The sequence below is a fragment of the Phascolarctos cinereus genome, unplaced genomic scaffold (assembly GCF_003287225.1).
Source record: "Phascolarctos cinereus isolate Bilbo 61053 unplaced genomic scaffold, phaCin_HiC Scaffold_4;HRSCAF=312, whole genome shotgun sequence".
NCBI classification, from domain to species: domain Eukaryota; kingdom Metazoa; phylum Chordata; class Mammalia; order Diprotodontia; family Phascolarctidae; genus Phascolarctos; species Phascolarctos cinereus.
This window is the reverse complement of record NW_027555847.1, coordinates 8520277-8544256: the sequence shown is the minus strand read 5'-3', so window position 1 is coordinate 8544256 and position 23980 is coordinate 8520277. Positions and strand designations below refer to the sequence as shown.

The window sequence follows — 23980 nt, the reverse complement described above, 5'->3', positions numbered from 1 at the left end:
GCCTAACATTTTAAAGTTTTTCTAAGTTGTCTTTACAATACCGTTATCATCATACAAATTGTTCTCCTGGTTTTGCTCACTTCACTTTGCATCAGTTCAAACTTCCATACAGATGCAAACATACTGATTCAAACTGTAGCTTTCTCTGAAACCATGTCCTTCACCATTTCTTACAGCACAACAGTATTCCCTTACATTCATACATCCTAACTTGCTCAGCCATTCCCCAATTGGTGGATCTCCCCTTAGTTTCCAATTCTTTGCCACCATAAAAGAGCTGCTATAAATATTTTGTTACATATGGATCTTTCTCCTCTTTCTTTGATCTCTTTGGGGGGATAGACCTAGTAGTGGTATTGCTGGAGTTTTCTAGTTTTTGGCTATCATTCGAAATTGCTTTCCAGAATGGTGAAACTAATTCACAGCGCCACCAACGGTGCATTAATATGTCTCTTTTCCTATATCCCTGCTAGCATTTGTCGATGTGATGGGTGTGAGGCAGTACTTTAGAGCTATTTTGATGTGCATTTCTCTATTAGCAATTTAAAGCATTTTTATATAGTTATTTATAACTTTGATTTCTTCCTCTGCAAATTGCCTATTCACATCCTTTTCCCAATTATCAGTTATGGAATGGTTCCTATTCTTACAAATTTGAGTCAGTTCCTTATACATCTTAGAAAAAAAGACTTTATTATGAGAGTTGGAGAAAAATCTATTTTGCTTTGGTTGAATACAAAAAAAAGTAGAAATAGCAATTGTGTTTTCAGATAAGACTAAATACAAATATGATAAAAAGACAGGCAAAGAAATCATGCCATGCACAAATGCACAATAGATAAGTCATCAATACGATGCTTAAAATATGTGTCCAAGAGCACAGCGTCTAAATTCTTAAAGGAGGGGCAGCTAGGTGGCACAGTGGATAGAACACTGGCCCTGAAGTCTGGAGAACCTGAGTTCAAATTTGGCCTCAGAGCAAACACTTGACTCTTACTAGCTGTGTGACCCTGGGCAAGTCACTTAACCCCAACTGCCTAAAAAACAAAACCAATAAATTTTTAAAGGAAAAGTTAATAAAAATTGAGGGAGAATTAGTAATACTATAATAGCAGGGACCAAAAGGTTTCCCTGTAAACCCAGGCATATCTAACTAAATGATAAATAAGAAACAAGTTCAGGACCTGAGTATAACTTCATAAAAATTAGAGATGATAGATCTCTGGCTATTACTCAGCGGGACAGAAAGGAATTTATCTAGTGAGACAGCGAGGTAGCATCATGGATACAGTGCTGGATTTGGAGCAAGGATGACCTGAGTTCAAATCCTGGTTTACACAGTTATTGGTTGTGTGACTCTGGATAAGTCACTTAACTCCTCAGCCCATTTCCTCATCTGAAAAATGAGGATAACAATAGAATCTATCTCACAGAATTGTTGTGAGGATGAAATAACATGCAAAATGCTTTGCAAACCTTAAAGTGTCATATAAATGCTAGCTATTAGAATTACTCATTTTCCAGTTGAAAATGGCACCTCTACAAAAACTACCATAAAGATGTTTGCGTAACATGTAGAAAAGCAGAAATACTAAACACATCATTTTCTGAGTATAATGCAACAAAAATTAGAGTCAATAAAGGACTCTTAAGAATGAAAAAGTAATTCAAGACTAAACAATATCAGAAAACTGGTAAGTAAAAGAGTAAATTATGGAAAAAACAGAAAATTTCAAAGAAATGCCCCTAATGAGACAAAATATCAAATTTGTGGAACGCAGGTAAAGCAGCTCTGAAGAGACAATTTATATCTCTAAACACTTTCATGAACAAATCAACGAACTGGGCATACATCTAAAAACCATTCTGGAATAATAAAATTCTCCAACTAATCAACAAAGTAGAGATCCCCAAATTAAAGAAGAGATTAATAAAGTTGAAAGTAAAAGGACTATTGAATTGATAAATAAAAAATTTGGAGCTGTTTTTTGAAAAAACAAGAAAGATAAACAGTTGACTATTCTGATGAAAAAAGAGAGGAAAACCAAATTGTTGCAAAATTTAAAAAGGAGAACCCATAATTGATGAGGAAATAAAGGAAATTATTAGAAATGAATTTGCTTAATTATATTTTAACAAAACTGGTAAGAGAAATGGATGAATATTTACAAAAAGGAAACAGACATTTACATAACCTAATGTCAGAAGAATAAATTGGACATTTATGTCTTGTTCAATTTCCTTTCTCTTCCAAAGGGGGAAAAAAACCTTCAGGACCCAAAAGATATATAAGGAAGTTCTATATGCAAAGAACAATTAATTCTAATATTATTCAATGTTTTTGCAATAACAAAAAGGCACTCTTCCAATCTCTTTCTGTAACAGAAACAAGGTCTTCATACCTAAACCATTATCAGATAAAGTAGAGAAAGAAAATTGTAAACTCATATCTCTAATGAACACTGATGTAAAAATTTTAAATAACATGATAGCAAGTAAGCTATCACAACATACAAGAAATAGGACTGGGCTTATAACAGAACATGGGGATAGTTTAACATAAGGATGACTATAAATACAATACATTATGTTAATAATGCAGTATAAATAATAAAATCTACCTATTCATATCAACAGATGTTGCTGAAAAGGGCTTTGACAAAATCTAGCATCTGTTTCTATGACTCCAGAAAACATAAAAAAAATTTGGACTTTTTTTTTTTAGGCAATTGCAGGTAAGTGACTTGCCCAGGGTCACACAGCTAGTGAGCTGGACCTTTCTTTAGAAATCATATCTATTTGAATTCAAGAGCAAACATACATAATGGAGAAAAGTGAAGAGGCCTTTATAATAAGATCAAGGGTAAAGCACGGATGCCCTTTATCAACACTACTTGCTAACACAGTGCTAGAAACACTAGCTGTAGCAACAAAAAAAAGAAATAAAAGGAAGAAGTACAGGCAAAGAAGAAACAAAATGATTGCTTTTTTGCAGACTGGATAACGATTTACTTATAAAATGCTAAAGAGTCAACCAAAATTTTAACTGAAAATATTTAAAAATTCATTAAAATTGCAGGATATAAAATAAATTCACATAAATCATTAGTGTTTCTGTATGTTACCAACAATCTATAGAATCTGGCATCTACTTATATACCAGGCCCTGTGCTAAATGTTTGAAATACAGAGGCAAAAGATAATCTTTGCTCTCCAGGAGCTTACAAACTAATGGGAGAGACAATGTGCAAGCTAGACAGGAGGAACAGGAAATAATTAACAGAAGAAAGACATTACAATTAAGACAGTGAGTTCAGGAAGGCTTCCTGCAGAAAGTGAGATTTTAGTCGGGACCAAAGAAAGGGAGGATCAGTAGCTGGAGCAGAGAAGGGAGTGTTCCAGGCGTGGGGAACAGCCTGAGACAATGCCTGGAGTCAAAAGATGCAGTGTTTTGTTCATGAAGCAGCCAGGTCATCAGTGCTACCGGATGGAAGAGTAGTTGTCGGGAAGTAAAGTGCCAGAAGGCTGGAAAGGTGGAAGGGAGCTGGATTATGAAGGGCTTTGAATGTCAAACAGAGGATTCTGTATCTGATCCTGGAGGTAACAGGGAGCTGCTGGAGTTTACTGAGCAGAGGATGACATGGTGAGGTCTGTGCTTTAGGAAAGTCGCTGGTGGCTGAAGGGAGGATGGATTGCAGTGGGGAGAGACTTGCGAGGCAGGCAAGTTATGGTAATAGTCAGGTTGTGAGGTGATGAGGGCCTGCACCAGGGTGGTGGCAATGTCAGAAGAGAGAAAGGGGCATTTTGGAGAGATGCTACAGAAGTGAAATCCGCAGGCTCTGGCACCATACTAGAAACATGAGGTTAAGAGATCCAGGATGACTCCTAGACTGGGAGCCTGAGGGCCTGGGAGGATGGTGGTGCCCTTTCTAGTAATAGGGAAAGCAGAAGGAAAGAAAGATAAGGAATTCTGTTTTGGACATACTGAGTTTAAGATGTCTACTGGACATCCAGTTTGAGCTATCTGAAAGGCAGCTGGAGATGTGAGGACTGGGACAGGAAAGGCAGATTTGAGGATCACCAGCACAGAGATGGTAATTAGATCCATGAGAACTGATGAGATCACCAAGTGAAGTAAGATAGAGGGAAAAGAGAAGAGAGCCTAGGACAGAACCTTGAGGGACACCTATGGTTAGAGGCCATGCTCTGGAGAACGATCGAGCAAGGGATACTGAGAATGAGCAGTCAGACAAGTAGGAGAACCAGGAGAGAGGTTTCCTGAAAGCCTAGAGAGGAGTTAAGACTCAGGCACTCACAGTCTCTTGCAAAATTCACATGCCCCATCCCCACCCTGTAAAGACTACTCCTTTTCCCTCTTTTCATTTCTCAGTGGGGAAGAGTGTCACAAGATAAACAGTACAAACAGGCTGCAATTTGCAACCAGCCTGAACTCTGCCTAGCAGCAGGCCACTAGGGGTTCCCCAGTCAATAATATACTTGAAGGACCCCTGGGGCTTTCAATCTGTCCTGCAGCTACAATCTCCGACATGTGTGGTCTCCCTCAATTACAATGTCAACTCTTTGACAAGGACTGTCCCAAAAAAACTTTTTTCTATTCCATCACCCCATGTCATTTATGCATCAACAGGAATTTATTAATCGCTTATTAAATGCTAGGTAATGTGCTAAGCCCTGGGTATTAAAAGAGAGGCAAAAACATGGTCTGTGCTCCCAAGGAGTTCACATTCTAATGGGGAGGACAACATGCAGACAACTATATACACTTATGATCCACAGACACATATAGAGTGTAAATGAGAAATAATCTTGGCTGGAAGACACCAGCTGTGGGAAAGGAAAGGGGGATGGGGAAAGGGCTTCTGCTTTAAGTGGGCCCTGACTTCAGGATAGAAGGAATCCAGAAGGTGGATGTGAGGACGTGGTGTATTCCAGGAATGGGGGACTGCCACTGAAAAGGTACTGAGATGGGAGATGAGAGTGTTGTGTCAAGAACTGCAAGAAAGTCATGATCACTATGTGGATTAAGCACGCAGGAGAGTAAGATGTAAGAAAGCCAGGCGGCAAAAGACTTTAAAGGCCAAAAAGCACACTTGATATTTGATCGTGGAGCCGCTAGTGGAGGGGGTGACGCGGTTGGGCTAGGGTTGGAGTTCAGGAAGATCATTTTGGGACTGAAGCAGGGAGAGATGAGGCAGGGAGACCAACCATCAGGCTACTGCAGGAGTCCAGGCACGAGGTGATAAGGGCCTACACCAGGGTAGACTGATGGGGTCATACGTGAGATGTACACGCTGAAACAAGACGTGGCAACAGACTGCATATGGGGGTGACAGTGAGGATGACGTTGCCTTTGGCAGTAACAGGAAAATTCAGAAAAGGGGAAGATTTGGGAAGGAAAGATAATGAATTGAGTTATGGACGTGCTGAGTTTGAGACGTCAAGATATAATATTCCCCACCGTTTACATGGTGCTTTAAGATTTGCAAAGTGCTAAACAAATACCATCTCCTTTGATCCCCACAACAACCCTGGGAGGTGGGTGCTATTATTTTCCTTATTTTTAGAGATGAGGAAACTGAGGTAAACAGAGCTTAAGTAACTTGTTCAAGGACCCACAGCTAGTACATATCTAAGGCAGGATTTGAATTCAAGTCTTTCTGACTCAAAGTACAGTGCTGTACCAAATGAATTACCTAACGTCTCCCTACGCAGTTCCAGATGTCGAACAGGTAATTAGAAACGCAAGACTGAAAGTAAGGAGCAAGGCTGGGGCAGATGAATGGATCTAAGAATCATCTGCATAGAGATAATGGAATCTAGGGGAGCTGGGAGTCACCAAGTCAAACTGTCCGGAGGGAGAAGAGATCCCAGGACACCAGGGGGTACCCTCCTACTTAGCAGGCATGACCTGCAGATCTAGCAAAAAAAGACTGAGGAGTCATCAGATAGGTAGGAGAACTAGAAGAGCAATGTCATGAAAACCCAGAGAGTGTTTAGAAACGGGGGGTTGACAGTGTCAAAGAATATGGAAAAGTCAAGAAGGAAGACCATTAGATTTGGAAATTAAGAGGTCATGGGTAACTCTGGAGACAGCAGCTTTGTTTGAATGAGGTCAGAAGCCAGAAATGCAGAATTCTGAAGACAACGAAAGGAAACAGAGGCACCCACGGTAGACTCCTGCCTCAAGTAGTTTAGCTAACAAATGGAGAAGAGATACAGGATGATAGCTGAACAACAGCTGGTGGGGATGGTTTTTGGATCAGCGAGTGTTTTTAAGGATGGGGGAGACCTGGGCATGTTTGTAAGCAGCTGACAAGTAGCTGGAAAATACAGTGAAAATAAAGATTAAATAAGATTAAATCAAGAATGCAGGTGACAGAGGGGGCAATCTGCTGGAGAAGGATGGAAAGGGATCAACAGTGCATGAAGCAGGGTTTGCCTTAGCAACAAGAAGGGCCACCTCTTCATGGGAGATGGAGTGAAGGAGACAGTGGGGTAAGACATTAGAGTAATGTGAGATTAGGTGAGGAAAAGAGGGAGCTCTTGGTGAATGGCCTCAGTGGAGAGAGCAGGGTGAGGGCGAGCCACAGAAGGTTGAAGAGGGATGAAAAAGTCTGAAATAATCTAAGCTTTTGGAACAGAAACTCATTATTTGACAAAAACTGCTAGGAAAACTGGAAAACAGTATGGCAGAAACTAGGTATAGACCAACATCTCACACTGTATAACAAGATAAGGTCCAAATGGGTACGTGATTTAGACATAAAGGGTGACACCATAAGCAAATTAAGAGAGCATGGAATAATTTATGTCAGATTTACAGATAAGGCAAAAATCTAGGATACAGACAGCATTACAAAATACAAAATAAACAATTTTGATTACATAAAATTAAAAAGTTTTTGCACAAACAAAACCAATGCAATCAAAATTATGAGGAAAGCAGGAAACTGGGAAACTTTTGCAACAAGTATCTCTGATAAAGGCCTCACTTCTCAAATATAGAGAGAAATGGTCAAATTTATAAAAATACAAGTCATTCCCTAACTGGTAAATGATCAAAGGATATGAACAGGCAGTTTTCAGACAAAAGAAATCAAAGCTATCTATAGTCGTGAAAAAAAAGCTCTAAATCACTGTCAATCAGAGAAATGCAAATTAAAACAACTCTGAGGTACCACCTCACAACTATCAAAGTAGCTAACATGACAAAAAAGGAAAAAGTTGGATGTTGGGGGGGGTTGGGAAAACTGGGCCACTAATGCACTGTTGGTGCAGTTGTGAATTGATCTAACTATGCTGGAGAGCAATTTGGAACTGGGCCCAAAGGGCTACAAAATTGTGCATACCCTTTGATCCAGCAATACTATCGCTAGGTCTACATTCCAAAGACATCCCCAAAAAGGGAAAAAGACCTATTTGTACAAAAATATTTCTAGTATCTCTTTTTGTGGTGGCTAAGAATTGGTAATCAAAGAGATGACCATCAGTTGGGGAATGGCTAAACAAATTGTGGTATGATTGTAATGGAATACTAGTGCGCTTTAAGAAATGACAAGCAGGATGATTTCAGAAAAACCTAGAAAGACCTACCTGAACTGATGCCGAGTGAAATGAACAGAACCAGAAGAACGCTGTACACAGTAACAGCAATATTGTTCAATGAAGAACTGCGAATGACTTAGCTATTCTCAGAAATACAATGATCCAAGACAATCTAAGGACTAACAATGAGGCATACTATCTGCCTCCAGAGAAATAGCTGATATTGACTGAATACAGATGGAAGCATTTTTTTACTTTTTCATTTTCTTCTTTTCTCTCCTTATACAAAATGACTAATATGGAAATGTTGCTTGCATTGCTTATTGTCTCAGGGAAGGGGGAGGGAAGGGAGGAAAGGATAGAATTTGGAACTCAAAACTTTAAATAAAAAGGTTTAAAAATTGGGAAAAAAAAAAGGTCTGAAATGACTGCTGCGGTGTGTAGGTCAGTGAAAGGATTATGACAACAGAAAAGGACTGCCTTCTGCAGTAAGGGCTCAGTTGAGATCATCTAACCTGTGTGAACATCATTCTCAAATTTTCTCCCACTCTCTTCAGTAGGCATATGATAAGTAATGTGTGTGGCAGAAATAACTCAAAGCTGGGCTTGGTAAGGTGTGATAGGTAGTAATAGGGTGAAAGGACAAGAGTGAACCACTTCACCAAGGGATTGAGATGGGGGAGGAATCAAGAAGAGTGGAGCTGCGGCAGGGATAATGTTGTAGGAGAGAACTGGGGAGAAGTGGGGTCATCCTCCCTAAGCCCCTCCTCCTTCTAGTCTTCCAGATTCATCTCCCCTTCATCCATGACTCCTCACTCAATGGTAACTGTTTTCTTCAAGGATCTAACTGCCAAATCTGATGGCATCTTCTCAATCCTCACCCTCCATGGCCTCTGCATCACGAGACAGTGCCGTCCACCCTTCCCTGCTAAAAAAGTTGTGTCACCTATAAAAACTTTTATCCACACCCTTTAAAAACTTAGAAACAGAATTCCCTACATATTTAAATCCTTTTAAGCAAAGAATTTCAGTGAGTTTTGAGCTCATTTATTAAAAATATAATGTAACACCTTTAGGTTAGCTTGCAGGAACTGACTGATATCAAGGCAGATGGAAATCTAATAGCCAGATATCAACAATAATCTTTGCATAATTTGTGGACAAGACAGAAAAATAAGTATCATGATTTTTAACAAGCACAGCCAATGATAGACTTTCCCCATATGAATCTATATATTTTTGTAGGTATTTTCCCCCCCATACATGACAATCCTTAAAACTAAGAATCAAAGTAAAAGTGAATTTAGAACCATACCTTTGATTGCTGGATCACAAAGTGGTAAACTAAGATTTTAAAAAATAAGTAAATATACTCAATTACACTGGTCCACTAAAATCGATATTTTCCATTTTAGTGTTGCTAATATAATATTATTTTGTCTTTATTTCATTCATTTAAACTTATATTTTTGTAAAAGTTTTATAATCCACATAATTATCAGTTATGTTTACTGTTAATACTCCCACTTTAAAAAAATTACTGCACATTTCAGGGCAGATATTGAAAGAGAGTGAAATGGAAGGTCAACGAGAACTTGCTTCTTCACTATCTCCCTCAAAAAGAAAAAATGCTCCAATGAAGAAAAAAAAGTTAGAAATTCTAACCCAATAACTAAAGCTCAACAAAAAGATGCTGAACTAAAGAAGTTCAAGACAATGAAAAATAATACAAAAATAAATTATAAAATTATAAAACAGAGTAAAGAGAAAAATACAAGACTGATATCCAAACACCATCAGAAACTCAGAAAACATGAAAAAAATCTTGAAAGATACAATTAAATGATTAATAAACACATGCAAAGAATTAAAGGAAATAAAATCAGGGAAAAAAATCACAACAGGAATTGTAGTAGGAACTAAGTTGATGGAAAAAGAAATTCAGAAATAAAATCAGAAAAGAATTTAAGTAGGAAGTGATGCAGATGAATCTACTTATCAAGGAAAGACAAGCTCAGAATCTGTAGAATTCAGAAAATATCAAAGAATAATTATATCTCAGGAAATCATCCAAAAATTTTCCCCAAAAAACAAAAAATAATTAATATTTGGCAAATATAAAGAATTCATGGAACCTCAAGAAGAAATTTGCCCAAGTAACATAAGAGCTGAAATTGTGGAGTTAGAAAACACTACATATATCTCATTTTACTTAATCCTTACAAGAATCTTTTTAGTATCCTTATCTTAATGAAGAGGAAACTGAGAATGCAGTGCAGAATTAGGGCTAGGCCTCTAAATTCTCTAATTCTAAAATTATGATTCAATGAAGCCCAAAGATGTGAAATGACTTGCCTATATTCTCAAACTTCAAAATTCAAATTACAAAGAAGCAATCCTTCAAGTCAACAGATTTGAAGATTGCAAGACAGCACTTTTCAAAACCATCAGTTTGGGTTTCCCTAGATTTTTCTTCAACGATCAGCAGTGATCTAAATTGAAAGAGGAGATGCACACAGTTTAAAAACATAGTCCCTGATACCAAATTTAGATCCCAGAATATCTAAGCATTGTTTGAAAAAACAAGGTGCATGGTAAAAAATCCTGAGGACCTTCAGGTCTTTGTGGAAAAAAAAAATGGAAGTGACTCTTGGTAAAACCACTCCAAGGCTGGAGAATTTAAGCTAACATACAATTATGATTAATTGCAGTCTTACTGTAAGCACCACAGAATGACTGAAATTTAGTACTGCCTCATTTAATCAGTGAGAGATGATACTGCTGAGTTAGAAAATACTGACTCACATTTACAAAAAGCTTTAAGATTTCCCTTTTCCCCAACACAATCTCTATAAGGCAGGATGGGCAGATGAGGCACCTGATGTGCTGAGAGATCACGTAACTATACAGATAGTGTTCACATACTTGAACCCAGGTTTCTTGATTCCAAGTCTAATCCACTGAATTTTTAGTGGGAAACAGAATGGAAAACAGAAAAAAGGAGGTAAAATAAATCTAAGAATATAATTAAAAGATCAGATAATCAGAGAGTAATAAACGAGAATGCTAACAGGAACATGGTAAGGTGATTGGAAAGAAATGCACAAAATTGGGAAGTGAGCATGAACTTTGGGGGTATTGCTCAAACAGTATCAAATATAGAAATGTTTATTTATTTAAGTTTTGGTAAAGATCAGAAATCCAGCTCAAATCTATAGGGTGAAGCAAAGCATACTCAGTGCAAATTAATAATAATGAATGCCCATATTAAGCACTGAAAAAGAAAAACTCCTTGAGCTGATTCTGTATTTAAAATACTCAGAGAAAGTCAGGAAGAAACTGAAAGTAAAGGTGAATAAAGGAGCCTATCAAAAGAAGCAGAAATAAGACTGACCACAAAAGAAACAGAACTGGTAAAACTGTAATAGTACAGTAACTAACATTTTCATGGGGCTTTACGGCTTACAAAATACTTTCTTTATAACAGTGGGAGACCAGGAGGCTAAGTAACATTTAAGATTTTGGAAAGTTAGGAAACTCACCCTTGATTGTATGCAGAGTAACTGCAAGGCTTCCCCGTTCCAAGCTCCTGAATTTTCAAAACACTCTATGATATTTCTCAGAGTCACAAGCTATTTCTATTAAAGTACCAATAACAAAAGAGAAAAAACTGACTATCTAAATTAGGACAAAAACGTCCTTATAAGTACAACAAATCAGTAAAATCTTCAAAGACTATTATGCTTAGTTTTGTGATAATTGGAGAACTCAAAAAGAAGTGGTTGAACATCGAACATAAAATTCCCAAACTGATGAAAACAGAAAATAATTTGAATTGGCCTATCTTATGAGGAGAAATTATATGGGTCAGTAATGAGCAGCCTCTGGACCTTCTTAAAATAACATTTTTAAGTGCATAAAACATAGGATTACAAAGGAAATCAATTACTTGGAAATAGTTACGTTGATGGAGCTTTATACCCAGGTTAAGAATGCTTATTTTATAGCATTCTGACCCTATTTTATAGGTCAGAGTTAGCAACTAGCAAAGGTGACATCTCTGAACCTGCTGCTAGTGGGACTGGGAAGGGTCAAACCTCTGATTTTCATTCCTTCAAGGCAGGACCTCTATCCATGTTACCTCAATAGCCTAATCATATCAATATGAAAAACACGATTACATGTCTAACATGCATAAAAGGTTGAGGATAAGATGCAATGTTCACCTGTTGAAAAATCACTAAAATAAGTGAACAGAATGACTTTTCCTTAATATAAGTAAATGATCTGGTTTTTATTAAGTGCTAGTGTACAGGGCACTGTGTTTGGCATGGCGCTACAAAATTTAGATCAGACAGTGTAGTAGAGCTGTTCACTGTCACCACTCCTGTCTGGCATAATTTTAGGAATGTTAGTTCTAGCAAGGAGACATGAAAAAGACATGGCTAATGAAGAAGTTAAATTGCTCTAGTCTAAATCTCTTCTGAGGGAAAAAAGGTTTAAGGTGCGGTGATCTGCTCAAGGTTAATAAAGGTCAGTAAAGAGCAAAGCTGGGATGTAAAAAGCCTTGTTGCTCTTTCACTTAGAATAAGTCAGTACAGAGAGTCTACATCCCAGTGGGGTATAAACTTGGAAGAATAATCAGTCTCTGTTTTGAGAGGGGGAGTTACAATTTGAACTTAATTAAAAGCGGGATGTTCTTATAACACTTAGCACTGAATGTGACAAGCCATGTCAATATGCTGTTGCTCACTTGCGTTATCACAGAGATTTAAAATAGCCATTGAAAAGTAGGTGGCTAAACTTTAACCTCTAAAAGTTCTATCTTATTAAGGCTATTAGGGAGGCTGAATTACTAATTATAGCCACGTGGCAGGGTATTTGAGTTAGTCATTACTGCATTAGTTGTACAGCAAGAACAAGATTGTAGGTTTAGAAAAATCGACTCAATAATTTTTGAAAGGAGTACAAGATGTGCCCACAAATATCATCTGTATTTTTTAAAAAAATAAATCTTATCAATAATCAAGAAAAACTGAAATGTTTTTATAGGAAAAGAATGAACCAACTATCCGGATTTTTGCCGTACCAGTACACATGTAAGACCTATAAAGACAAATTTAAAATTATTTTTGACAGAAATAAAGGAAAACTGAACGACTGTAAGGCTATCTCCTACAGATCCACAGGTCAAGCTAATACTATAGTAAAATGTTAATACTTCATAAATTTAAAGATTTGATGCAATAGCAATCAAAATGTTAATGCACTAGTCTGGGAGGTGGGCTTACAAGAGAGGATTACTTGACTTTCTAACACTCCCCTCCTGGTAGCTGGTGGAGTTTTAAACCCGGTAACAACATAAGACAGGAAAACTATAAATATCTCTGGGCGGCAGGAGTCCACTACAGAGTTGTTTTGCCAGTTCGTGGGCTTGAAGGGTTCTTTCTGACTTTTATATCTTCTTTTTATAGTGTCCCATATATTTGATGGCTTGTAAGCGATCTGAGGGTTTATTACTTTTTCTGAAGGGCCCAATTCTGATGTTCCAAGGGGAAACCCTAGGCTGAGGGATGGTGAGGGGAGGGAAGCAAGTCACAGAAAAACTATGTAAGAAGCCACAAGGGTGAACCTAGTTTCTCTGTGAACCTCAGGTCCTAGGACAAAGTTACATTGATAGAACTATATAAAAGAACACAACAGGAAAAAATTAATAGGCAAAATTTTTTGAATTATGGAAAAAAACTGACTGCTCTGCCAAATTTTGAAATATAAGCAAACAGAACATTATCTAACCCTAAAATGAGACGGAAGTTAAATGATGTGCCATTTAGAAAATAGGTCTAGAGCATAAACATGACCATGCTCGTTACAAGGAAGTATAGATTAGTTTTCTAATGTTCATATTTTAAAATAATTTCAGAGCTCTGTTTTATTTGGAATTTCCTTAATTTTATTGTTCTTCATCAATTTACAACAGAAAATGAATCCTTCTGTTAAGTCCAACTGCATATGGCCCTCCCAGCTCAACTGCTGGAGTCCAGTAAAAGCCAAACCCTCACCCTTCTTCGATGTATTTTAAGTTCTGCCTAGTTTTCACACCGGGTACTGATTTTCCAGGCTCCTGAGCATCTCCACGATCCTAGGACATCGGAAATAAACACACCCTCTACACACGCTTAGTAAGCACCGACCTCACTGCCTGCACTCCATTATGCGGGAGTGGAGGCGGGGTGGGGTAAGATGATTATGGAGGAGCTTAAAAACGACTTTGGGAATCCTTCCGACCCCACACCTTAGACCAGGCGGCCGAACGCCGGGGGAGTCAGAGTGAGCGAGACGCATGCACGCAGAGAACAACTGAGGCAGTCGCGGGGCAGGCGGGGCCCGAGGGGCGCCCAGGCTGCGGCTCAGAGCCCCGAGCCCTAGTCTTGGCGTCGGGGGCTGCTAAGGCCGCCTTCCCGCAGAACTTCCCAGCGCATGAAGTTAAACTATGCGGCTACACGGGAAACCACTGGGAACAGAGCAGGGCACGAGAGACGCCAGCAGGACGAGGGTTCGGGGCCGGCCGGCCCAGACCCCTCGCTCGGGCCTAGTCCTGGCCTCGCGGCCCCAGGCCGGGCCCCGGGAAAGGCGCGCTCTTTCGAGCTTCCCAAGGCTGGTCGGGATCTCGTCGGGCTCCCGCTCGAGGCCGCACGGAGGGGACGCGGCGCCGTCCCCGGGGGGGGGGGCAGGGCCGGGGCGGGCCAGCGAGGCCTCTGCTCCCTCCCACTTTTCCGGCCCCCGAGGCGGCTTTGTCCGGGTCTCCGGAGCCGCGACCCCCGCGCCTTCCACCCCGGCCCTGGCGCCGACGGCGGGGCGGAGTCCGAGGGGAGGCCGCGTCCGGAGTCGTCGACCCCCGTCCTTCCTCCTTTTCCGGTAACGCTTCTTCCTCCCCCACTTCCACGGAAGTACGGCAACGTCACCTCAACGACTTCCGGCGCACGCACAAGGCGCGAGCACGCCGAGGGCGGCGACGAGGCGACCCAGAGGGCATTCGACTCCACTAGCCTCCGCCGCCATTCATCTCAGCTGATGTGTGTGTGAGGTGTGCGTGCGCGCCCCCGCAGCAGCGTCCAGCCCAAGCGCGCGCGCGCGAGGGCAGGCGAGGGAGCGAGGGGAGGGGCCGTGGAGGCTCGAGCTCCCGCCCCTCCTCACGCTCCTCCTGTTTACCTTCCCCAGACAAGGGAAAGGGGAAAGGGCAGGGCAGCCTGTCCACAGAGCACATCAGAGGGGAGGGGCCAAAAGTGGGTAGAAGAGGCAGAAGGGACTGTCCGGGCTTGGCCCTTCCCCCCCATTCCTCTCAAAGCCCCGCCCCTCTGTCCAAAGCGGGCCCCCCCCCCCCCCGTCCCGCGGTCTGTCAGCTACGCTCTCCTCGGTCGGCCTCACGCACCCGCGCGCCTCGTCGCCGCCGCCGTGCGCGCGCCCGCCAGTCCCGCTGGGGCCGCTGCGTGCGCGAGGCTGCAGGCCGGGAGTTGTTGTCAGGCCCAGGCCTCGGAGGCCGCCGACGCCGCCCCCCGCCGCCGCCGGGACCGGGACCGGGACCGGGACCAGGACCGTGGGAGAGTGAGGAGAAGCGAGGGCGCACGCGCGCGTGCGTGGGGCTGCCGCCGCCCGAAGAGGACAGAGTGCCCGCCCGCCTGGCCGAGGCTCCGCGCACACACACACAGACACACACACACGCCCGCCCGCCAGCCCGGAGCCCAACGTCGGGGCGGGATGGAGTGAGGCGCCGGGGCCGCGGCCGCGCCACTTCCGCCTTGTGCGGCCCCGAGGAGCAGCCCGAGCTGAGGCCGCCGCTGTTGTTGTCGCTTCCGGGCGCGGGCATGGCCGCGGCCCGGGTGTGAGCCGGGCCCGCCGGAGTCGGAGGAGGCCGCGCCCGCCCGCCCCGCCCGCCAGCCGTGTCCGGCCCGTCCCGCCGCGGGCCCGCAGCCGCCCCCCCATGCCGAGCAGCTCGGACACGGCCCTGGGCGGCGGCGGCGGCGGGTCCGGGTCCGGGTCCGGGCTGAGCTGGGCCGAGAAGAAGCTGGAGGAGCGCCGCAAGCGCCGGCGCTTCCTGTCCCCGCAGCAGCCGCCGCTGCTCCTGCCGCTCCTGCAGCCGCAGCTCCTGCAGCCGCCGCCGCCGCCTCCGCAGCCGCCGCCGCCCCCGCAGCCGCCGCCCTCGCTGCTCTTCCTGGCGGCCCCGGGCCCGGCCGCCGCCGCAGCCGCCGCCGCCGCGGCCTCCTCGTCCTCCTCCTGCTGCTTCAGCCCGGGGCCGGGACCGGGGCCGCCGGGGCTCGAGCTCAAGCGGCTGCCCAGGGGGAAGAGGCGCGCCGCGGCCCGGCAGAAGCGGCGCCGCGGGGCCCGCGTCGGGCAGGAGGCCGAGCGGCGCCGGCTCTTCGCGCCGCAGCCCCCGCCGCCGCCGCTCCCGCCGCTGCCGCCGCCGCAGCAGCCCCCGCCGCCCTCGCCCTCGCAGCCCCCGCAGCCCCCGCCGCCGCCGCGGCGGCCGCAGGACGGGGGCGGCGGGGCCGGGCCCGGGGCCGCCAGCCCGCCCGCCGCCGACTACGACGACGTGAGCTCCCAGTCGGAGCAGGGCCTGGGGCCGCCCGGCGCGCCGGGGGCCGGGGCTGGGCCCGGGGGCGGCGGGGCTAGCCCGGCCTCGTCGCCCGGGGCGCCGGCGCGGCGCGGGGGCTCGTCGGAGCGCAGGCCGCGCCGGGAGCACCGGGGCAGCGGGGGCGGCGGAGGCGGCGGCGGGGGCCGCAGCAAGGAGCGGCACCGCGAGCACCGGCGGCGGGACGCGCAGCGCGCCGGGGCCGGCGAGGCCTCGGCCAAGTCTCGCGGCCGTCACGGCCACGGCGATGACCGCGCGTCCGAGGCCTCGGCCAAGGGCGGCGGCGGCGGCGCGGCGGCGGCGGGGGCGCCGCAAGAGCGCGTCGGGCGCGTCGGGCCGCAAGGAGCGCGACTCGAAGGCGCACCGCAGCCGGACTAAGGCGGCCAAGGAGCCGCCCTCGGCCTACAAGGAGACGCCGCGGGCCTATCGCGACGACAAGAGCGAGCCCAAGGCCTACCGGCGCCGCGCGCGCTCTCCCAGCCCGTCCGGCGCCCGCGAGGACGGTGCCCTGCGCGGCCGCAAGTCCCCAAGCAGCCCGGTGGGCGGTGGCGGCAGCAGCCCGTACTCGCGGCGCGGGCCGCGCTCGCCCAGCCCTTACAGTCGCCGCCGCTCGCCCAGCTACAGCCGCCACAGCTCGTACGAGCGCGGAGGGGACGTGTCGCCCAGCCCGTACGGCGGCAGCAGCTGGCGCCGCTCCCGGAGCCCCTACAGCCCGGCCGTCAGGTGGGTGCTGGGGGGGGGGCCTGGGGGGCGAGGGGGAGGGGCGGCGGACCCCCGGGGCCGGCCTCGGCAACGGGTGTCGGCGCCAGTTTCCAGTACGAGTGGCTCTCGGGCAGGACCGTGTGTCCCGTGGTTCCTCGGTCGGTGTCCCGAAGGCCTCGCTCTGAAGTCACTTGTGCAGTGGCTTCCAAAAAGTGGCCTGGGGCATGCCCGGCTCGGGGATGCTTGGAAACCCTGCTTTTGAGCAGGAACCCGCAAGACCCTGTCATCCACCTTCACTCCTGGTGCAGCGAGAAGCCTCGGCCTGTTCTGTTCTTTGCACAATTTACCTGCGATTCTCCGTCCTCCATCCTTTGAGTTCCCCTTGTCCTCCTAACATCTTGGTTACCTAAAGTTCGCCTCTATGTTTAGTAATCTCCCTTAAATTTCCATGTTTGCTAGCCATCTTCTTTTGAAAAAAGAAAAAAAAAGACCCGTAGAATTTTACCAGCTATTGTAGTGTTCTCAGACTCTGAGAGTTGGTGACACACTGGATTCTTTTAAAAGGGACTTGGGGTGCAGATAGTAGGGATGGTTCAGAGTGAAAGCAGATGAATTTTGAAGGGTTCAGAATACCCCTCAAAGCGGAAAACTGCTCTGGAGTATTGCAAGATCAAATTTGCAATCTGCCAAAGTATACGCTTTCTTCTCTTGTTGCTTCTTTGTCATAAAGCATCAGCACAATAGGTTTCGATAAGTGAACAAAGATTTATTAAGCATGTATTATGAGCCAGGCGGGGCATTAAGGCAAAAACAGTCCCTGTCCTCTGAGAACTGGAAGATCTTTTGGAAAGAAAGGGCTTTGAAGATTTAGGTTATTTTTGAAGCAAAGTAAAGATGTGAACTAGTTTTTACAGCACCCTCTCATGGTGCTAGACCCTTTGGTGAAAAATAGTGTCCTGCTGAAATGTAACTAACTTGAATTAACCAGTTTTTTCCTGTAAAGAGGCAGCTTGGAATATTTTGCCAGTCGGGGAGTCGGGAAGATGAGTTCGAGACCCACTTTCTAGCGGGACTTGAGTTTAAATGAGGCTGTGTGAACCTAGGCAAGTCATTTGATTGCTTTATGTACCAGATAGTTTATGAGTGGGAGTTGCAGAATGGAATTGTTACAAGGAGTTTGCTCCCCCAGGAGTTTCTTTGACCAGAGAAATTATAGGTTTATCTCCCCCAAACCCCCACCTTTTAAAGGGGTAAAAGCAACTATTCTAAGCTGATGTCAATAGGGAGAGCAGATTTAAACCTTTTCATGTTTCGTACATTTAACATGTGACTGGAGCTTTGAGCCTTTTAAAATGTTCTACCCAGTCCCAGAACTTAAAGCAGCCAGTGGTTTATAGTTTGGCTGGTGAAGGAATGGGTTGATTTGTTGGCTACTTCTGCTTGTTCCTTTGTGTGTCAACTGAGTTTGGTGACAAAGCTGACCAGTCCTCCCTGTGATTTTGTGGGTAGCAGGGTTTGTGTTCATCGGGTCTAAGAGACTTCAGAAGTCATCTTAGTGAAAACTCCCACATCTAGAGGAATTCTCTAGTCTGACAAACCTAAGTAGTCTTTCAGGTGGGATGGGAGCAGTTCTTTACCCAGTCACACAGCACTTTCCATTGTTGGACAGTTCCAGACGATTGTTAAGGTGACTTCTTTTGAGTCCTGTGGTGAAATCTGTCTTGCCCTTTACTTTTCCCATTTGGCCCTAATTCTGCCGTATGGAATAACATAGAAATGAAGTCTAGTCCTTTATGTGAGTTTTATAGGTGTTTAAAGAAAACCTTAGACTTCTCTAGGCTAAACTTCATTTACTAAGTTCATCTTACCTTCATCCCCTCTTGTTTCACTTGGACCCATATAATGTTTTAGACTTGGAAATTATCTTAGAACTAATTTCCTTCCAGCTTTCATTTTAAAGATAAGGAAAATTGAGGCTTGTAGTGGGGGATAGTGACTTGCCCAAGGTCAGATAGCTCATAAAGAATAGATCTGCAAATAGACTTTAACTGGTCTTGTAACGCTCTGTCCTGGTTAAGGCTTTTCAGGTGAACCTTTCGTCATAGTGGTTGCTTGTATTCTGGACACCTTCTAGTTTGCTGGTGTTCCACGTAAAATTAGGCTGACAGAATTGCATGTGATCTGGCTGTTGCAGGGCATGGGCACTCTCGGTTATCTTCTGTTTTAGTTGAAGATTTTTGCCGTTGAGGAAAAGTAAAATTTGATGGCTGAGCCATTCTCATCGATACCTGAGAGCAAGAATTGCAGAATGCTTGTCAGTTATATCGAGGATGACTGGGGTTTCTTAAATGATACTTAGATGCAGGCGTATATCCTGGATGGGAGTGGGGGGGAGTAGTTATTGGTTTCCTTTAAAAAGTGACATTAATTAGATGAGGGGGTGTTCTGGGGTCATCTAGATCCATTGGAGCAGTGTTATCAACGGATGGTGATTGAATGATGTCGGATTAGGTTTTTACAGTGTTATGGCAGGGCTTGGTTATAATTTATTAGCAGCTTTATTTTTTTGGCCAGAATTAGTTGGAGCGGTGTTGTATGTTTTGTCTAAGAGTTGCCCGGCTAACTTTTGCTTATTCGTACCTTTTGGAAAATCAGTTTAATACTGTGTTTGCGTCATATAGCAGTTGTGATTTGTAGTGCTTTTAATGTCATGTGAGATTTAATGTTAGATAAATCATTGGATGAAAACTGATGCATGAGAAGTAGTTAAATGAATAGTTTGTGGCTAAGTATGAAAATTTCTTCAGGAAAAATTGTGAGGTGTATGTTATTAAAATGAGCCTTCCGGGACCTCTCTGGGTGCTTTTGCTGTTAGTGGAAAGAGTTGAAGAAGGAAGGGTTAAGGAAGTTGAACAGCTCTATGACTTTCTTCAGAAATAATTAATCCACCAGCCCTCTCTGTTAACTTTTGGGTATAATTTGTCACAGTTTTTACCCCAGTTGAAAAAATTCGGTGGCAACATCTGGTTTTTTGAGTTTTATAGTGAACGTTTTAGAAAGGTAGAGTATGAGAAATGCATAGGGAGTTCAGATATGCTTTTTACTGCTAGAAGGTATCCCAAGATTTTAGAAATGGTTCTTATGAACTCGTATTACCATGACTTTTCGTAGAGATAATAAGTAACTGGGTGCATTCCATATGCATAAGTAATCTTTTTTTTTCTTGTTTTTCAGGCAGTTGGGGTTAAGTGACTTGCCCAGGGTCACACAGATAGTGAGTGTCAAGTGTTTGGATTTAAACTCAGGTCCTCCTGACTTCAGGGCTGGTGCTCTATCCACTTGTGCCACCTAGCTGCCCCCTGCATAAGTAATCTGCCCCCTACATAAGTAATCTGCCCCCTGCATAAGTAATCTTAATGCTTTACGCTGTAGGTCTCTAGTACAACAATGTTTGTTATCACAAAGCGCTAACCATATAGTTAGGGGGGAGAGGAAAGAAAAGTGTGAATGAGTTAGGGAAGCGGATAGTACACCAAGCACTCTGTTCTGTGGCACGACAGAAAATAGCATTGAAAGTGCTAATGGGGCAACAGAGATGAAGGCCAGAAAGTTAGGCGAAGAAAGGGAAAGCTCGTTGTGGTCTTGAGCTGAGCTGGAAGGCGTTGCTGAGCCAGGGCGTGGATTAGTGGAGTGGGACTGAGCAGTAAACAGCCACCATGACTGATAAGATGTGCCTGTTTGCAAAGTGCTCTGCATGATGTTGAGTCATCTGAACCTCTTGAGTCTCCTGCTGATCTGGTGACTTCGCTCCTTCTCGGGTTGGTTGTTTTACTTCTAACCCATAAATATGGGAATCTCCCAAATCCCTGTCTAGTTCAACCCGTTGAGTATTTGCTGCTTAAGCACCTACTCTGTGCAGGGCACCTAGGCTGGGGGCTGGAGATGGAAAAATCCCAGAAGGCCTCTCCCCTCTGGTGCTTCTGGATGTACTTTGCTATTTGCATGTGCCCTTCTCTTTTCCTACCCCCATCCCCAGTAGAATGATGATCTTCTTGTGGGCAGAGACTGTTGAATTTTCTCTCCTTACTCTCATGGAGGGGTGGGGACACTGGATAAATAGATGCATGGTATGTGATGAAGGAGGAAGCATGAAGATATTAGGGGGAAGAGAAGAACCGCCCAGGGGAGCAGGCACAGGAGCGATCGGAGGTCTGCCTCCTTTGTACCTTTCCCTTTTGCCTTCATTTGGTTCTAGAGTTTAGCTGGCAACTCATTGTACACGGAGGACTCCTAAATCTGTATCTTTGTTCCAGAAGCTATTCCTGCCTGAGTTTTAGTTCCTCTTCTTTACCTGCCTTATATCACTGTCTAGGTATCAGCCTAACCAAATTCATTGCCTTGCCCTCAGATCTGCTTTTTGTTGTTTCCTTATTTCTGGAAACTGCTCTTTCTCAAGTAACCAAATCTGGTGGTCCGTTCTCAGTCTTCATCTTTGCTGGTCACCGGTCATCCTCTTCTCCTGGAGTCTGTCTTCTCTCTGGAGCTTCATCGTTTTTCATGGTAGTTCGCTTGTCTGGCTTCTTTTCAGTCTCCTTTCCTGTATCGTTATCCAAGTCCCTGTCCTCGGTGTTTATATTTTAGGTCTTTGTCCTCTTCTTTCTCTACTCTCAATGATCTCATTAGTCTCATGAGTTTAAATTTCATCACTGAAGAGGATTCCCAGATGCATGTATTCAGCCCTCGTTTACGTTGTTCTGAGCTCTAGTTTCTTATACCTGTTGTATGTTTCAAAGTGGTTGTTCTGTAGGCATTTCAAATTCGATGTGTCCGAAGCAGAACTCATTATCTGTCTTCTCCGGTGCCCCAAACCTGCTCCTCTTCCACATTTCCCAGTTTCTGTTGAGGGTGTCACCATCCTGCCAAGTCCTCAGCTTTATGACTTCAGCCTGACCTTTAACTCCTTACATGTTCGCTCTTCTCCTGCAGAGACAATCAGACGTTACATCTTGTCATTTCTAGAAAAGACGAGTCTTTACAAACGACATCTTTGTGCCTGTTCTTAAGTTGGGGGGTGTGCACTTTTTTGAAAAGTATTTTGGTCGCTCTCTGTCTTATCTCAGTTGGTTTCCTTGGCAGTCCTGTGGATTTTGTTTTACTCCTTTAACAGCATGCTGAGAAGGGGTCCATGAGGCAAACATGGTTCAGAACCTTTACTGTAGTTTTCTTCAGGATCAGATACAGACTTTTGTGTTTGGCATTTCAAGCCCTTCACAGCTTTTCTCTAGCATATCTTTCCAAGCTTATCCTGCCTTTCCCTCCATGTACCCAAAGCCAAGCTGGCTTTCTGGCTGGGCTTCACGGAATGCCTGACCTCTAGTCTTCGTGCATGGATTTTGTTCGCTCCTTGGCTCAGAGGACCCTTAGTGTTTTCAGGGGCTTTCAAAGCTTAGTCCAAATACCACCTTCTACAAATAAGGCTCCCCCCCCCCCCCCATTTCCTTGTACCTATTTTGAATATACTTTGTTTATACCTGTGGTCTCCCAATGGGAAAGAATCTTCTGTTTCGTCGCTGTGTCTGTAGTTAGGCCCCGGAACAAACAGCTCTTCCTTCTGCCCTCCTTGACGCCTTGTTGAGTCGGTTATTGAGGGTTTTGAATGCTGTCCCACATGATCTTTACAATCTGTCCTCTCTAGTCTTACTGTTACCTCACTGAGTAACATCCTTATTACTTCTAGCCCAGACTGAAAAACCTTCCAGCCAGCCTTCCTGCCTCCTGTCTCTGCTTCATTCTATCCTTGCACCATTGCCAGAGTAAATTTAAAAATGTGTAATGCTCATCATGTCACCGTTAAATACCTCTTATGGCCTACCTAGTAAATTCCATGCTCGCTCTTTACCATTTGAAGGCCTTTGTCATCTGTATCCAGCCTCTCTTTTCAACTTTTTCATACATTGTTCCCCAAATTCTTCTCACTGTCTGGGCCACCCAGTCTGCCCATACACCTGAAGGAGAATCCCTTCGATTAGACCATCAGTGATGGGGGACTCATTATTTCCTGAGGCCTCTACATGACTTTGTGGTAGCTTTAATTGGTAGGTATTTCTTTGCCTTTCTCACTCTTAGGAAGTTTCCCTTTCTTGCATCATCTACCCATTGTCCCTTGTTCTCTTTTCTGGAGCAGAGAACAGAATGCTTCATTGTCCCCCTAACCCTGTCTCCTTTGAATCATCCTCTGAACTGTCAAGGCTCCCGCCATCTTCGAAGTCACCTAAGCTGCCAGCTTGGTGTCTTCCTTGCTTCCACGTATCCAGCTCGTCACCACATTTAATTCCTGCCTGCACAATGTCTTTGGAATGTGTCCCTTTCCTTCCCTTCCATCGCTGTGGTGATCCAGGCCTTCATCCCTTCACATCACCCCCTGGGTGACTGCAGTACTTCTTGGTCTCCCTGCCTCTGTTCTCTTCCCTTTTGGATTCAGCCACTATCTACATCGCTGCCAGTCTAACCACATCGGTTCCCTTCTCAGTGACCTCCTGGGGCTCCCTGCTACTGCCAGGATCAGATAGGAAGGCCTTTATGACTTAAAGCTCTTTATGACTTGGCCCCTTCTTGGATGCTGATAATGCCCTTTGTTCATTCTTGCATCTGACCTTCAAGGGTCCTCAAGGGACCTTCAAGTCCCCCTGCCTGAACTCGACTCCCTCCTCATCCATCAATTCTGCCTTCAGGCTTCTCTGATTATTCCAGACTTAGCTCATGCTACCATATTGAAGGAGCCCTTTCCTTGCCTTCTCCCTCCCCCCAATTCAAATGTGGTCTCCTTGAATGCAAGGACAGGGTTTTTTGCCTTTCTTTGTATCCCCAGCATTTGGTGTGGTGCCTGGCACAAAGCAGCCACTTAAGAAATGCTTGTTGAGTGACTGAAGTAAGCCAGAGGTAATTTGAGGAGTGGGAGAGCACTGACAGCTGGGGTTGGAGGAAGGGAAGTGCTAGCTGGACGTGGCCTCTGAGGTGACCTTTGAAAGAAGCTCCAGAGGGAGAGCTGAAGGCCGTGATGGGGAGATGGGATAGTAAGCTTCC

General features: G+C 44.9%; 1 protein-coding gene across 1 annotated transcript in view; it reads left to right on the top strand.

Moving 5' to 3' along the window:
• The first annotated feature begins 15431 nt into the window (after positions 1 to 15431).
• The window catches only part of CDK13 (cyclin dependent kinase 13), a 117375-nt gene continuing 108826 nt past the window's right edge, over positions 15432 to 23980 (top strand). The window contains 3 exon segments of the mRNA XM_020964441.2: positions 15432 to 15985; positions 16070 to 16498; positions 16500 to 16918. Coding sequence (XP_020820100.2) covers positions 15548 to 15985; positions 16070 to 16498; positions 16500 to 16918 — 1286 coding nt within the window. The 5' untranslated portion in view covers positions 15432 to 15547.